This window comes from Vigna unguiculata, chromosome 1, assembly GCF_004118075.2.
Source record: "Vigna unguiculata cultivar IT97K-499-35 chromosome 1, ASM411807v1, whole genome shotgun sequence".
NCBI lineage: Eukaryota > Viridiplantae > Streptophyta > Magnoliopsida > Fabales > Fabaceae > Vigna > Vigna unguiculata.
This window is the reverse complement of record NC_040279.1, coordinates 16807224-16823656: the sequence shown is the minus strand read 5'-3', so window position 1 is coordinate 16823656 and position 16433 is coordinate 16807224. Positions and strand designations below refer to the sequence as shown.

General features: G+C 34.6%; 1 protein-coding gene across 6 annotated transcripts; it reads left to right on the top strand.

The window, feature by feature from the left end:
- Window positions 1-11970: 11970 nt before the first annotated feature.
- On the top strand, window positions 11971-16228 carry LOC114179893 (SUPPRESSOR OF GAMMA RESPONSE 1-like). 6 transcript variants are annotated; one of them, XM_028066402.1, is made up of 6 exons: window positions 11971-12137; window positions 13434-13566; window positions 13803-13989; window positions 14544-15043; window positions 15368-15622; window positions 15734-16228. In XM_028066402.1, the coding sequence occupies exons 1-6, from the start codon at window positions 12103-12105 to the stop codon at window positions 15887-15889; spliced, it is 1266 nt and encodes a 421-aa protein (XP_027922203.1). In that variant the 5' UTR covers window positions 11971-12102; the 3' UTR covers window positions 15890-16228. The 6 variants fall into 6 exon arrangements, with proteins under 6 accessions (XP_027922203.1, XP_027922186.1, XP_027922212.1 ...); XM_028066385.1 differs by having other exon boundaries at window positions 15326-15622; XM_028066411.1 differs by having other exon boundaries at window positions 15326-15622; window positions 15708-16170.
- Window positions 16229-16433: the final 205 nt, after the last annotated feature.

Sequence of the window (16433 nt, the reverse complement as noted above, 5' to 3'; positions counted from 1 at the left end):
ATCCTCTAGAAGAGTTAGTAGAGAGTAATTGGCCAACTAAAGGCGGCTACGGATGGGTGGCTGCCGACGTTCATAATCAATCATCCTTATTTCGGTGGTCTCGTTTGTTGAAATCTGGGCTAAATTGTACCCTTGTTATAGCGAAAGGTGTAAGCGGGGGTATTGTTTCCTTGGAACGGGTGAGCGCCATCGACTGCGTATGCCACGGGCAAGAGGGGGCAACCGAGAAGTTTTTTTATATGTACATGTGTCATTTCTCTCAGCTACATGTGCGGTTACCGCTAGACGACTTCACCATGGGTGTGTTGCGTGCGCTGAACGTTGCACCTACACAGCTGCACCCAAACAGTTGGGCCTATGTGCAAGCCTTCCGTGTTTTGTGCCAATCCCTATATCTACAGCCTTCTCCTTATGCATTTCTATACTTCTACAATACTAGGCCCCGCCAACCGACTACTTGGCTATCTTTGATAAGTTGTGCCAGCATCAGCAGATTGGACGCGTTTTCTCAGTCCTTCAAGCATTTTAAGGACGGATACTTTAAAGTTGTGGTGAAAGAGGAGGGCAGGTCCCATTTCTTGAATGCAGATGGGAGTACGAAGTTCCCGTTTAGCTGGACGAGAACTCCCTCTCGATATAAGGATATGAGCACCAACGAGTTGTCGGCGGTGGATAAGGAGGTGGTGGAGATCTTGATGAAGTTTATTGATAAGTTGCCCACTAAGGGTCTAGAGTTTATAATTTGGTGCACCCGATTATTGATATTGAAGGTATCTGTTTATTACTTAAACTGTGTTAATGATTCTAAGTTGACTTAACCAGATTTTGGTATGTTGTTGTAGGGCACATGGCGTAAACCGGAAAGAAAAATATGGCGCTTTTCTAGACGTTGAGGAAAGAAATGGTTGCGAAGGCCAAGGTAGCCGGGAATGCTGATGTTCCCAACCTGCAAGAATCATTGGTTGAGGTGCATGTGCACGGCGGGACCAAGAGGAAGGTCGAGTTGCTGCCTCGACCCGGCAAGGGGAAAGATGTAAAGAAGGTAAGGGCGGCCTTGCTTGGGGCGGGATCGGCTAGCGGGACGAAAGGACCGGGATTCGGCTTGATAGAGTTGCCGGAGATATCTGTTAGAAAGGATATTGCTATCAATCTTCCAGATACCATCATCAACTCTATTGACGGTATGGCGGCGGATCACCTCATGAGGACGATGGTTGAATTCAAAAGCAATGCATTAATACTGAGTCGTCGTGTTTGGTCTCTGTACCGACGAGAGGTAAAGGAAAGAGGTAGGGAGAAGGTGGAGGAGCTGCAGGGGAATGTTGACAAGTTTGAGGAGGAGAGGGCCGCTTGGAAAAAGGAGAGGGAGAGTTGGGAGGAGGAGAGGAAAAGGCTGGGAACGTGGAAAGTCTGTTGCTTGGACTCGGAGGGAAAACTTAACAAGAAGATAGAGGATTTGGAGGCAGACTATGACGAGTTGAAAGAGAAGTATGATGGTGTTACGGTTGAACTTGATGACTAGAAGGGTTGTATCATCCAGGAGCACATTAATGGTTTTCAGAAGGGGTTGTGGCAAGCGGCCTTCTTTTATCAAGATGTGGATGCAGCTGATTCAAGATTTGACGTTAACAAGGATGTTGTTGACGGTCAGCTTATTAATGAAGATGATAGTAGCCCGGACGGGGAAGCAGAGAAGGAAGCGGTGGAGGAGGAGAAGGGGATGGGGGATTCCGTAGAGGGGGGCAACGATTCAGCAGAATAGGACATGTACTCTTAAATGATTTGAAACAATTATTGAGCCTGTATTTGTAATAATCGGTACATTATGTTCGTGATATTTGGTACATTGCTTTATGTTTGTGTTTAATGTGATTAATGCTTTGTTTACTACCTTGTATGTTGGATGTTAATGATTTGTGATGTATGTTATGCTTGACGAACTCGATTGTATGTTAAGGGTGTTCGACCCAGGTCGCTTACTTGTGGAAGGGGTGGGGAACTTAAATGAATTAACCAACGCATTAAGGGTGTTCGACCCAAGCCGCTTACTTGTGGTAAGGGTGGGGAACTTAAACGAATTAACCAACGCATTATGGGTGTTCGACCCAGGCCGCTTACTTGTAGTAAGGGTGGGGAACTTAAACGAATTAACGACGTATTAAGGGTGTTCGACCCAGGCCGCTTACTTATGGTAAGGGTGGGGAACTTAAACAAATTAACCAACGTATTAAGGGTGTTCGACCTAGGCCACTTACTTGTGGTAAGGGTGGGGAACTCAAACAAATGAACCAACGTATTAAGGGTGTTAGACCCAGGCCGCTTACTTGTGGTAAGGGTGGGGAACTCAAACAAATTAACCAACGCATTAAGGGTGTTCGACCCAGGCCGCTTACTTGTGGTAAAGGTGGGGAACTTAAACAAATTAACCAACGCATTAAGGGTGTTCGACCCAGGCCGCTTACTTGTGGTAAGGGTGGGGAACTTAAGCAAATTAACCAACGTATTAAGGGTGTTCTACCAGGCCGCTTACTTGTGGTAAGGGTGGGGAACTTAAACAAATTAACCAACGCATTAAGGGTGTTCGACCCAGGCCGCTTACTTGTGGTAAGGGTGGGGAACTTAAGCAAATTAACCAACGTATTAAGGGTGTTCTACCAGGCCGCTTACTTATGGTAATGGTGGGAAACTTAAACAAATTAACCAACGTATTAAGGGTGTTTGACCCAAGCCGCTTACTTGTGATAAGGGTGGGGAACTTAAACAAATTAACCAACGAGAAGTTAAATAAAGAATGGTCGTCAAGTTGGGAACCCTTTGTATTATTCATTGAATCTGGGGTGCAAGTGTTTCGATGTTATACAGTATACATTTAACTAAATTAAAACTTAAGATGGGACACATTCCAAGTTTTGGGTATTTCTTCCCCAGATAAATGCTCCAAGCGATATGCTCCTCCTCCCGCGTCTTCACGTATGCGGTATGGGCCGTCCCAGTTGGCGGAGAATTTGTCATCCTTCTTTCTTGCACTGTTCGCCATTCTCCATATTAAGTCTCCGCTTACGAACGATCGTGGACATAGGTTTATGTTGTACTTTATGACAACTCTTTGTTTGGCGGCTAAGTTGCGTATTTGGGCTTTGTCTCTGAGTTCGGGTAGGAGGTCGAGATGAGTGGCCATGTTTTGATGGTTACGAGTTGGGTCGTATAGTTCTCGGCGCAGGGATGGTTCGCCAATTTCGACCGGTATCATGGCGTCTGCACCGTAAACTAGGCTGAACGGGGACTCATTTGTTGATGACTGAGGGGTGCACCTATAAGCCCATAGCACTTCTACTAGTTCTTCGGGCCATCGGCCTTTGGCACTATCTAACCTTTTGCGTAGTTCTACTATGATAACTTTGTTGGCCGCCTCTGCCTGTCCATTTGTTTGTGGGTGCTCTACAGAACTTGTTATGTGTTTGATGCCCAAACCAGTGTAGAACTTGGCTAGCTCCTTATCTATAAATTATCGGCCATTATCGGTGATGATAGTATGCGGAACACCATATCTGCATATAATATCTTTCTAGACGAACTGCTGAACCTGCTGGGCTATTATAGTGCTCAGTGGTTTGGCTTCTATCCATTTGGTGAAATAATCAACGGCTACTATCAGGAATTTCACCTGGCCTTTGCCGGGGGAGAAGGGGCCGAGGATATTCATTCCCCATTTAGCAAAGGGCCATAGGGATAATATGGAATGGAGTTGTTCTTGTTTCTGGTGGATGAGGTTGCCATGTTTTTGGCATGGTTTGCAATTTCTGACGTAGTCCTGGCAGTCTGCTTCTATAGTCGGTCATAAGTAGTAAGTGTGTTGAAAGTTCAAAGTGCTTTCTCACCTTACTTTAGGCCGCATAGCTATATTCATGTTTTCACATTGCATAGAGGCTTAAGTGTGAGACCAAAGTCTCTAATCTTTTGCCATTTAGGAGTCCGTTTTTAGTGTTAAATTTATTTGAGTCTTGTTTGCTTGTTTTGTGCTTAGTGACTCAAGTGATTCTATTTACTTAACACCTAGACAATTGTGTGATCTTTAAAACCTCTTACAAAGTGTATCTTGGCAAGGATTGGCCTTGGTATTTAATGATGAAGGATTGACCCCAACCAAGGATGGAGGCACATGCTTAAGAAGACTAAGCATGTTTAGAAAGGAAGTTCACTAATCCTTCATCCCTTTCATTTGTGTTTGTTATTTTTGATTCCCTAAGTTGACTTAGTTGAATCAACTTTAGTTGACTTGTTGACCTTTGACTAGGTTTGACTTGTTGACTATAGTTGACTTGACTTAAGCCAACATGCTAATCTATGTTTATTTGCTTTGTAGGTTAATTAAGAGTAAGAAAGCAATGCTATGTGGTGCATGGTGACTGGGGAGCATAAATGATGTGGAGGAGAGAGTAAAGCAAATGCATAAAGCATAAAGTAAAAGGCATAAAACAAGTGTACCTATGTACCTTTGGTCTCCTTTGTTTTTAGCACACTTTGGCCACTTTTTGGAGACATATGAGACACATTCTTTGTCTCCTTTTGTGCTAGAACGAAATTAGCCTTGCACACACCATAGTTAGCTCTTTTGTCTCTCATTTTTGTAACCTTATTTGACCTAGTTTCTAGAAGCTAGGGTTAGGATTTTGTAGAGACATCCTTAGGTATCTTTTATTTGCTTAGAGGCCCCTAAACTCTTCTATCTAAGGGGTGCTCCTAGACATGTAAAAGGGTTGAACATTTTTGAAGTAAAAACACTCTTGTGACTCAACCATTTGTGAGAGTTTCCTCCCTTGGGAGTGAATACTTTTAAGCCTTATCTTGCATAGCAGGTGGCGGCACATATCCACTCATCTTCAAGGTTGTCATGGCTTCTAGCCTAGCCTTGTAGTGGCGTGCTTCTCACATTTTTTACCATTCCTTTCCTTTCCATTTTATGTTTTCTTCTTCCTTTAATTGTTCTTGCTTTTCTATGGTTTATGTGCCTTTCATTTCCTTTTTGTTTTGAATCAATCCATCATCTTCTTCTCTTGAGCTTTGTGAAAGGAACCTTCACATCTAGATAGCTTGCTATCTTAATGTCCAGTGGGGATTTCACTTAGTTTTCTTAATCAACTCACACCATATTCAATAATCTTAAAAAGGAAACAACATAAGCCTTCATCATTTAAGAAGTCTTAAAGACTCACCTTGCCTAACCTGGAGGTCCACTTGTGATTGATTTCCTCTACCACACTTTGTTCAAGTTGCATAAGTTCATTCAATCACCATGAGTACATATTCTACATATAGTCCTAGGTTGCATAAGCATAGTAGTCATGAGTTGCATCATACATTTCATAGTGACATTCCATTCTTTGGGAAGGATATAGGACCAATATCATTTAGAGATTGGATGTGGGATACCGAGAAATTGGTGCAACCATTGTTTAGTAAATATAGTCAATTTGACATTCTTAGACATGTTACTTCTAGGTTTATCAGACGTGCATCCGAGTGGTGGCAAGAGAGGCAATATAGAGTGAAAAAGGGGAGAAAATCATGCATTAACACATTTTCTGAATTAAAAGCATGCATGTGGAAACATTTCATTCCCCCTACATTTAGGATAACTAGAGAGCAAAAATCTAGGATAGAAAACTTCATTGACATAGGTGATGCATTCATCCAAAATCTTGCTAAGTTTTCTACACTAGAAAAAGATTTTAAGAACAATTTGGATTTGCTCTTGAGTGAACAAAGAGAAAGAGAAAAACAAAAGAGAACAGGAGAGAAGCTTGAAAGGTTTCGCGAGTTTGATATGCAAAGAGTAAAAGAAAAGCTTGAGAAGCTTCGTGCCGAGAAAAAGAAAAAAGAGCAAGAGGAATATGAGAAAATTGAGGATTTGAGAAAAGAGAAGGAGGAAAAAGAAAGAAAAGAGTATGAAGAAAAAGAGAGAATAAGACAAGAGGAAGAATTAAAAAGAAAAGAGGAAGAGTTAAAAAGGAAAGAAGCGAAGGAACTATTGTCTAGGGCAGTAATGATACAACATCCTTGCATAAACCTCAAGATCAAGATTCCAAAAGGGAGTGCTTCAATCTATACATTCTACCTTATCTTCCATTAATTCTTTTGTCTTGGTTCTTTCAAAAAATGTTTTTCCACCTTTATTCATTATTTCAAACTTCTCAAAAGATTTTTCAAAACTAAACTTTGACTTAGAGTTACGTTTTAGGTTTCAATTAAGTCAAAGTGAAAATCACAATTTTTGTGAAATGGGCCGAATCTCACATTTTTCAAAACTTAAAAGCCCATCTTCACACATTTTTTGTCAATATCTACTGCATGATCTTTATGATTTTATTGAAATTATATTTGATGATTGTTGCAGATATGTTTTTGATCCTGGCAGAACCCAGCTTTAGTTGTTGTGAGCCTTAAATAATCCTCTTGATCTAAGGTCAGATCCTCTTCAAGTGGGAGGGGATGATGTGATCCCAACAAGGCTTATAGCTTGGGTCAACGCCTAGGCCCAAATCATGCTCAAGGCCCAATACATGGCCCACATGCACCTTCAAGCCCAAGCCCATCAAAGGCCCAATAACAAGGAGCATGCTTAAAAAGATCAAATTGGGCTTCATTCAAGATGGCCCAAACCCACATGGACTTCTCATACTTTTCACATGGGCCAAAGAAGATGTGAAGATTTGAAGAGGTGTCTCAAAGAGCAATAGAATAGCAATAATATTGGCCCATTGTTTAGGCTTTGCTTTCTAGAATAATAAGTTAAACAATGAGTAGTTCAATTGATAAAATTGGGCTTGACTAAGCCCAATAGGAGATTTGGCCATGAGCTATCAAAAGAGCCAAGGTGGACTAAGTGGAAGTCAACACTTCTTCCTACACCTCATGGATCCAAAGCATCCAAGGGTTAGGAATGCTTCCTCCTTTTCCAAGGCATCATCCAATGGCCAAGATCAAGCCTCCTTCTCCAAGCTTGATCTAAGGGCCAAGATCAAGGCCCACTCCATCCAATGGCTCTCCTTTATCATGTGTAAATGGCTTCATATAAAAGCCAAAATTTCACTCATTTGTAGACACTCTTGAAATTTTAAGCAATAGATGCAACTTGAGTTGAGAGCACTCCTCCCTCTATTGTCTTTGAGAGTCACCACTTTCTAGAGATTTCCTCTCTCTACCTCTAGCCACCTTCCTTAGGCTAGCCTAGATTAGGAAATCCTATCACCTCTTTCACCTTCCATTGCTTGCAAGTGTCTTCCAACTTGCCTCCATTCCTTCATCCATTTTCGCTACACTTAGAGCTTCATGTCTCCACCAAGCTCCACCACAAGCCCTTAGGTCGATTATTGTGGGTTTATTGAATATCAGGGGGCTTTGATTTTGCTAATTATATTAAGGTTGTCGGCCTAAACCGACTACTTCCTTTGACGGTTTGTGTTACCCACATATTGTCTTAGGCAGGTTATTCTCCTAGATATTTATGTTACCGGTTCAAACCGGCTAGGCTTAAGTCAGCCTAGACTAGGCTAGTTACTTAAATGTTTTGGTGTATAGGTATAGTGATCGTTTCATTATTATTTTGTTAAGTTGACTTGATGTGGTACACCAGTCTCCCAACCTTAACCGACATAGGTGTCGGTCAAAGATGATATATACTAGGACCGATTTTATATATATATATATATATATATATATAGATTATATATATATAGATTATATATAATATATACATATATCTATATATCTATATATATAATATATACATATATACATATATAATCTATATATATATATAATATATAATATATATATATATAATATTATTTTAATATTTAAAATTTATTGACGGGTTGGTAAGCCAAATTGGTTCATAACGGGTTTAACCCAAATGAGCCGGGTTCTTAACGGGTTTGGTTCAATTTTAATCCATACTGAAATTTGTACTTTTTTTTCAACCCGACCTGACCCGTGATGAGCCGGATTGACTCGCGGGTTATAACCCATTTTGACGGCTCTAATTATTAGTATCATAACTAATATAATAATAATAATAATTAAAATTATTATTATTATTATTAAGAATTATAATTATTATAAGTATAATTATTATAATTATAATTATTGTCATTATCAACTATAATTATAATTATATTTTTAACAACTTAATTATTATACATATCACTGATAAATTATATAGTCAATTTTATAATTTAATGCAAACAACTTTATATCCAAGTATTATTGGATAATCATAATATTTTCATTTTAAACAAAAATAAAATAAAATGTGTGTACTACGTATCAATAATTAATTATTATAAATTTAATGTCTACATTGATAACAATACCTTCATTTAGTTTTCTTTAAAAAATTAACATCAATCTTACATTATGTTTGCATTTTTGTTTAAGTTGATTATTGTGTGGACATTATTTTTATACGAGACCAAAGTTCTTAATATTCTTATATTTTATTTTAACAACAATATGTAGATATATGCATTTCATTTCAATATAATATATAACTCAATGTGCAATTTTTTTTTCTTCTAAATTCATATGCTAATATCTTTCAATATTTTTTTCTTTTAAACTCTCTATATTTATATGTGCTTTTATTTAAAATTTTAACATTAGCTTCTATCTACTCTTAATTAATTCATTATAAAAAACAATAGTAATGAATTATTTAATTGTTATTATATTATTTAAATATTTTATATATAATTATAATAATGAAATATAATAATATATTTTATACAAGACCATCTTACACAATACACCAAAATTTTACTTTAACAACGACAGTGCATATCCATTTCATTTTAATGTAATATGTACGTGTTTCTATCTAAAAATGTTAACATCAATTTCATGTTGTATTTACTTGTACGGGACCATATTACATAATATTTCAACACTTTACTTTAACAGAACATAATGAAGCAGATTATCTTAACTACTCCTTTGTTTAATGAAGGTTTCTCTTTGAGATTCATGGAGAGAATGAAGAACACACATGTTTTTTGTTATGCTATACAGTTGTCACGGTTTCAATATGTATAAATTTAATTTAATATAGTGCTTTTATAATCATGAATATATATTTGATTTGATATATTTAATTAGTTAGTCATATCAATTTTGTTTATATATATAATATTTAATGAAATGTTTTAGTTCCCAAGGACATGCAATAAATTCAAACCATCATGATGTACAGTTGTGACTCTCGGAATAATTATCATTATCCTACTTTGTTTATATTATATATACTTCTAATGTTTATCAATTTTCTACTTCTTCATTAGCAATCAAATTTTAACAATCTTCTGCATCTTCTCTTACCCATCTTTTCTTTTTTATAAACATATTTCAAATAAAATATTTTTTATAAATCAAGAAAATTAATATATTATTAATTAATGGTTTCGTATTCCAAAATTAAAATTGCTTACATTTACGAATTCCTTAATAAATATTAGTTAAATGATTTACATAAATGACTCAAATGGTTTCATATTCCAATATTATAATTGTTTCAATTGCATTGCAAAATCGACATATTACAAGATAATGTCACAATTATAACTGTTCAGGAAACAATGCAAAAGCGTGTTCCAACTTATGAAAACACAATTTCCAATAAAGATATTTTTAAATCTATTTCTAATAATATTTTTTAAATAATCAATTGTTTTTCTTATTATTTGCGTCATAAATAGATTTTAGAATCTAAGTTCATCATTGTACTGTTAATATCATATTTAAACAGGACAGGTGTGTATGCATTGGTCTTCTCTTTATATATTGGTATATATAAAATGTTATAGTTATAATTTTTAAAATAATATTAAGGGTAAGACTGAAATAACGAAATGTAGACACAAAGGAAGGTATCCTATTTATATATTGTTATAGATATTTTTTATTTTTTTATTTTTTATTTTATCTGTTATTATTTATTGAATATTAAAAACAAAATTAATTACTATAATACTTTCATATTTACTGTATTATGTTTAACTTTTATTATAAATTCAATGTCTACGTTGATAACAATATCTATATGTATTTTTGTTTAAAAATTTTAACATCAATTTTAGTTACTCAAACTTTTAATAGGGACTATATCATCTCACAATATGTTTGTATTTTTTCCATTTTTCTTTAAGTTGATTATTCATATGTGTACAATACTTTTACATGGGACAAAAGTTCATAATATACTAATATTTTTATTTTAACAACGATATGCATATATGCACCGAACAAAAGTTTACAAAACATCTGATTATTATACCTTGCCGCCAAAACCACACCCTTCAGATTTATTCTCAAATGAAATCATTTCAATATTTCAATATAAATTAAATATAACTATAAACTATGTATTGTGTAACTATAGATTATATCAATATATAATACACCTAATCAATGGTCTTAAATAATTAAATAATAAAATAGATTGTCATAATTAACCAAAATCTAAATAATATATTTACAAATTTACATAAATTAAATCAATAATAATAATAATACTTTAATTTAGTTTTTAACTAATATAGTATATAATATTTAAACAAAATATCTACAACAATAATAACACAAAAAGATAAAAAATCCGTCCATATACACGGGTCCCATACCGGTATCTTGTATATCCGACTAAAAAATGACAACGTGATACTTAACAGCGTGGCCATCTTTAGCTTTAGCTTGATGAGCAAGGTTCGTAGTAGCGCTTCCTCGGTTTTCGAAGCTACACCTTATACTACACCGTTGGGTCAACATTGGGGCCCGCACCTCCGAACCACAGGCTTGTTAAGAAAACACCTTGGACGCAGTGGCGGATTATAGTGTAAGGTTAAGGGGTTATGGGCCCCAAAATTTTTAAATTTTTTAAAAAATATATCCAAAATTTTCTAATTTTCTTTAAAAATATGTAATTATAAATTCTAAAAAATATATATAATATATTATATTGATATGAAAATTAATTAAATAGACTTTTAATAAATAATAAAATATAAAATATACAATTAAATATAATAAAAAAAAATATTGAGATATTTTTTATATTTTCTTTTGTCATCTTTTAAGTCTTTCTCATATTTTACTCATCTTTCACATTTGTATGTTTTCTTTTATTTTGTTTCTTTAAATGGAAGTTTGACACAACTTTTTTCTTTTTATTCTTATTTTTTCATGTGTTCTCTTGATTTTTTAAGATAAAAATGTAATTCTCTCTTATTTTTTAATATTGAAATATTAGTTTAAAAATTAATATTTTTTTAATCTCATAATTTTTTTGTATATTTATATTTTTATAAATATAGAAGGAAAAGTTATATAAAATATGTTTTTTTATAACCTTTTTTAGTTTTTGCTTGATTATCATATAATTTTTTTAATTGTTGTCTCTCAATTTTTGATTAAATTTTAATAAATTATTTTTAGTCTTAAATTTTTTTAAATAAATATATTGATGAAAAATAAAATATTATATTCATTTTTTTAAAGTGAGTGAAGGAAAAATATTTATAAAGATGGAAACAAAATAGATTTATTTTTTTACATTTTCAAATATGATAATAAGATTTAATGATCCAATTAGATGAATCATTTTTTAATATTTGAAGAATTATAGATTAGAGTTTCATATTAATTCTTTAAAACTTAACAACAATAAGACATTCTCAAATATAAAAATATCCAATAAATAAAAAAGTAAAATAGAAAAAATTAAAAAAATTTATTTAAAATAGATTATACATCTCGTACGACTTAAAAACCGTAACTTTTCTAAATAAAATTTCAATACTTAATTATATATATCTTTATTAAATTAATAACAATTATTAAATATATAAATTTTAAATATATTATTTTTTTCCTTTTAAATATTTTGGTGAAGATCCTGTACGGGGCATAGGTTCGGACACCCAGCCTCTTCCATACCAATTCCAACATATGCCTTAGTGTAATTTCCCGCTCACTTACGCTGTCGCTTTCGCCTTGCCGACTGAGAACAGCAAAAAAGTTGTTCTAGTCGAATACGCTGGAGGTGCCTATTGCATGTGTTTTTTGTTCTTCTTCGATACAATGGCTAGGTGAGTTCAGAATAAGTGATTCTTAACACTGCCAGCAAAAGATTTCGTTTTGAAGTTGGATAGATACGTTTTGTTTCAAAAAGCTGCTTCCTTTCTTTTTTTCTTATGTGGGTGTGACGGTTGAGTTTTGAGGAAAAAGAGATTCTGTGCAGTATAGGGTATGCCAAGGTTTCTTTTTTTTTTTTTGTGTCCTCTGGGGTTGATGATGGCCAACGATGAATGTGGATGTTTTTTTTTTTTTCATGTTTTGAAATTATTGTTTGTTGTGATATTCCCATTTGTGGCTTCTGTGTGATAATGGGGCGGTGTCTTGCGTTCTTGCAATGTGCGAAGGTTAAAAGTTAGGAAGTGCTGCACAAGGATTTGATATTCTTTTGGGAGTTTGAAATACACCCATTAATAGTAGTGAATGTTTCAATGAAGCAGTGTGGAGACTTGCTGGGGCTTCATAGTTACTTATGTCAGTCAGTGAAATTACAGGGGTAAACTGTAATAGAAGTTGTGATGAATATGGACAATGAGTGAAATTGGTTTGCATCACATGATATTGATAATCCTTGAAAGAAACTACATTTTGAGCTTTGAAGTTGTTTTTATTGTTTTTTGCCTTTCGATCCTCAAATAAGCCTCTTGTTAAAACAGTTTTTTCTAGAGGGAATATGAAGAGTGAAATCTACATTACGTTCTATTGAATGTTATGTCTGTCATGCGTCAGGAGCAGGATTTCTTCCCTATTGGGTGATAAGGTATAAACAATCCTTGGTTGCGGATTGGGTGGGAAAAAATATTTCTTCTGCTTATGATTTTATTTAATGTCGTTGTACTACGTAACATTACTCATCTTCACCTTGCCCTTGCATGTCTATTTTCTGTTTTTGGCTCATAACACTTTACCAATGCATTGTGTTTTGTTCCCGCGATTCCCTCATATTCTGTTACTTCTTGCATGATTTTCTTTGTTTATCCATGGTTGGTATTCAGAATATGAAATTGACATTCTTAAATAACTGAGTGTTTTGTCTTTCAATGATAGAAGGAATCAGGTTCATCCACCTATGCACGAATTATGTGAGTCCTTTCAATGATGAAATGTTGATGTCGTAATAGTTTATGTCCGCATACCTGCTACGGTTCCTCAACAAAGAACCTTTTAGGGCTTGCTGATTGATTTTTGTTTTCTAGCTGGCATTTTTTATCTGTATCCAGTTAATGTGTTAAAATTTCTTCATCTATTTTTGTTTGTTGGTTATGGAGTGAAGTGATTACATAGAATACATTTGTTAATTTGTTCTGCAGGAGCTGGCTTATTGACGTTGGAGGATTTGCAAAGAAAGTGAAGAACACTACTCTATCTTCAGCCGATCAAATCAAGGATTGTGGGGCATATCGAGAATGTCCTAACTGTCATTATCGTATTGATAACAGTGATGTATGTGTGATGGAATTCAGAATTATATTCATAGCTTACTCAAATTGAAACATGCACTATTAATACAGTATTAGAAGCAACCTTTGCTCTTCATGTTACTACTGATTTCAGTATGAAATGTGCTTGTGAAACAGTTTGCATACTTTACTTCTGTACCTGGATTAAATTATTGAAAAAGCTTAGCACGAGTTTGAATGATAGCAGATGTTTCATTACGAATATTTTTCTGCATACAGGTTTCTAGTGAGTGGCCAGGCTTTCCTCTTGGTGTTAAGTTTGATCCTTCTGATGTAGAACTCTTGGAACATTTAGCAGGAAAATGTGGTGTTGGAAACACACAGCCAGATATGTTTATCAACGAGTTCATCTCAACTCTTGAAGGAGACCAAGGTATTTGCTGCACTCATCCAGAAAATCTTCAAGGTAAGAATTCTCTGACCCTTTACCTTTCAATTCAAATATATAAACTTTTGCACTCTTTCCGTTATACTTGATTGATAAATGAACTGGTAAAATAAAGTCACCTGTCATACCAGAAAAGTACGTGGAAGGAAGACTGATCAAATACTTTCTTACCTGTGTAAGTGACAAGGGATGCCCCTTGTGGAATGGAGTATGTAGATATATCATTGAATGACCCGCTAATTTAATTAGAATTCTTTCTGCACCTCAGAATTCAATTCAATTTTCTTAAAATTTTACTTTTGAAAAGGTTAAATAAAGCAGAATATTATCCATAATGTTAAAAGTTTAAGTTCATCAAATCTCAATATCCCCCTTTAGATCTGATCCTAATCAAGATTCAAGCCATGCTAATTGATAGATATGTTTAATACTTCAGTGATAGGGGTTGAAGGAAGGCAACCTTCTTTGATTGCCAAAAACATTAGTTACTGCTATTCATGATTATCTTTTTATTATAATTTAATCCCTAAAGGTTTTGGCTATTGTCAAATTTTGTCTCTTTGTTTCTTCAGGTGCTAAAAAAGATGGGAGTTATTTCCATTTCTTTCACAAGACAATAAATGCTTATGCAACTGGTCAAAGAAAGCGTAGAAAGATTCATCATCAACAGGGTTTGACTGAAGAACATTGGCATTGGCACAAGACAGGTAGGACGAAAGCTATAATACAAAATGGAATGTGCAAAGGCTTTAAGAAAATCATGGTTCTTCATGTAAGATCTAAGAGTGGGTCCAAACCCTTCAAATCCAACTGGGTAATGCATCAGTATCATCTAGGGACGGAAGAAGAAGAAAAGGAAGGTGAGTATGTGGTTTCTAAAATTTTTTATCAACAGCAAAAGCAAACTGAGAACAATGAGGACAATCCAATGGTTGAAGTTCCTGACAATATAGTGTCAAGAACCAGTCCAAGGACTCCAAAACCAAATCCTCCCCATCCACCACCTCGTGTAGGAAACTCTGTTGATTGTGATGATTGTATCTATGAAACTATACGTCTGCCTTCTGGCCAGGTGAGTAAACTATATTTGATGCATATTAGTTAAATATGATTATTAGTTTCACTATATGGTTAATTATCTTTTAGAAAAATCAAACGGAAAAGAGTAATCAAGCATAATATTACCAGTGAAAACAGCCAGCATAAAACAGTTTTCCGTGTCTTGATTTTCTGTGAAGTTTGTTCTAATTCTAGTGAGTAATGAGTACATAACTTGTGCAACAATTTTACTATTTTTTTACCGTCTACCTTTGGCTTACTAAAATTCACTTTTTTTTTCTTTTTGACGAACTAGACAATTCTTGGAGAATCACATGCCCCTATATCTGATGTTCAGGACCTAGACAATTCTGCATGTTTACCTGGCGAATCACAAGCTGAGGAACACACTGAATATGATGGCTTGGACGACATATTATTGTGCAAGGAAATCTTAGACTCTTCTGCTCTGTTAAATGATTCTGGATTGGACTCCAGCAATCTCTATGACTTAGCATTCTATGATAACCAAATAGCTAGAAATGATAACGAATCTTGTGGAATATCTGTCCTGGATACGCTGGAATTAGACACTCCGGACTTTGATCATTCTGTAAGCATCTTATTCCCCTTGTTGACTCTACTTTTTATTTAGAGTTCTGCAACTTTCTAACATACTGTCATTTTCATTGTGTCAGAATTTGAATTTTTATTCTCAATACAGATTATGAAGTTGATGGGCATTCTTCAATTGAGTGGATGGGCAGATTATGAAGTCTTTTTGGTACTAAATCGAGAAGTTGTTTCACTCAATTGCACCCTTTGTTTCTTTCATCTTCAATTGCAGTGGTTTTTCCTCTTTCGGATGCCGCAAATATAGGGCATCAAGTTTGTTTTCATCATGTGAAAATGCTTTTGTCCTTGTGAGCCGAAACGATACTGCCTTTGGTTACGAAACTCAAACCTTTTTTGTCAAATCATGTAGTTAAAGCTCAATCTAGCTAGAGCTGGACTTTTGGCCTTCATGTGGGGGTTATTTGTGTGAATCTTGTTTTGAGGTGTATTTATCCGAAATGTTGTATTCGACTCTGAACTATATTTAGTAGATGTGAAGATGATAGCGGCCCAATTGGAATATTGTGAACATATAATTAATACCTACATTAGTTTCCTGTATATGAACAAATATGCTCTGCAGTAAAGAGAGATCTGCTTAAACTTATTTATTGGACACATGGTGATGTCCGCATTATGGTAATAAACTAGAAGACTTGTGCTAGAAAATACTAACTCTTGCCAATAACTTAGTCGTGTTCTTAATTAACCTGGAGAAATATGTTAAAAATACAGTCTGAGTGCACGGGAAGTGATTTATTTGAATTAGTAAAGTTTTTCGTAAACAAAATGATTATTTTATTGAATTT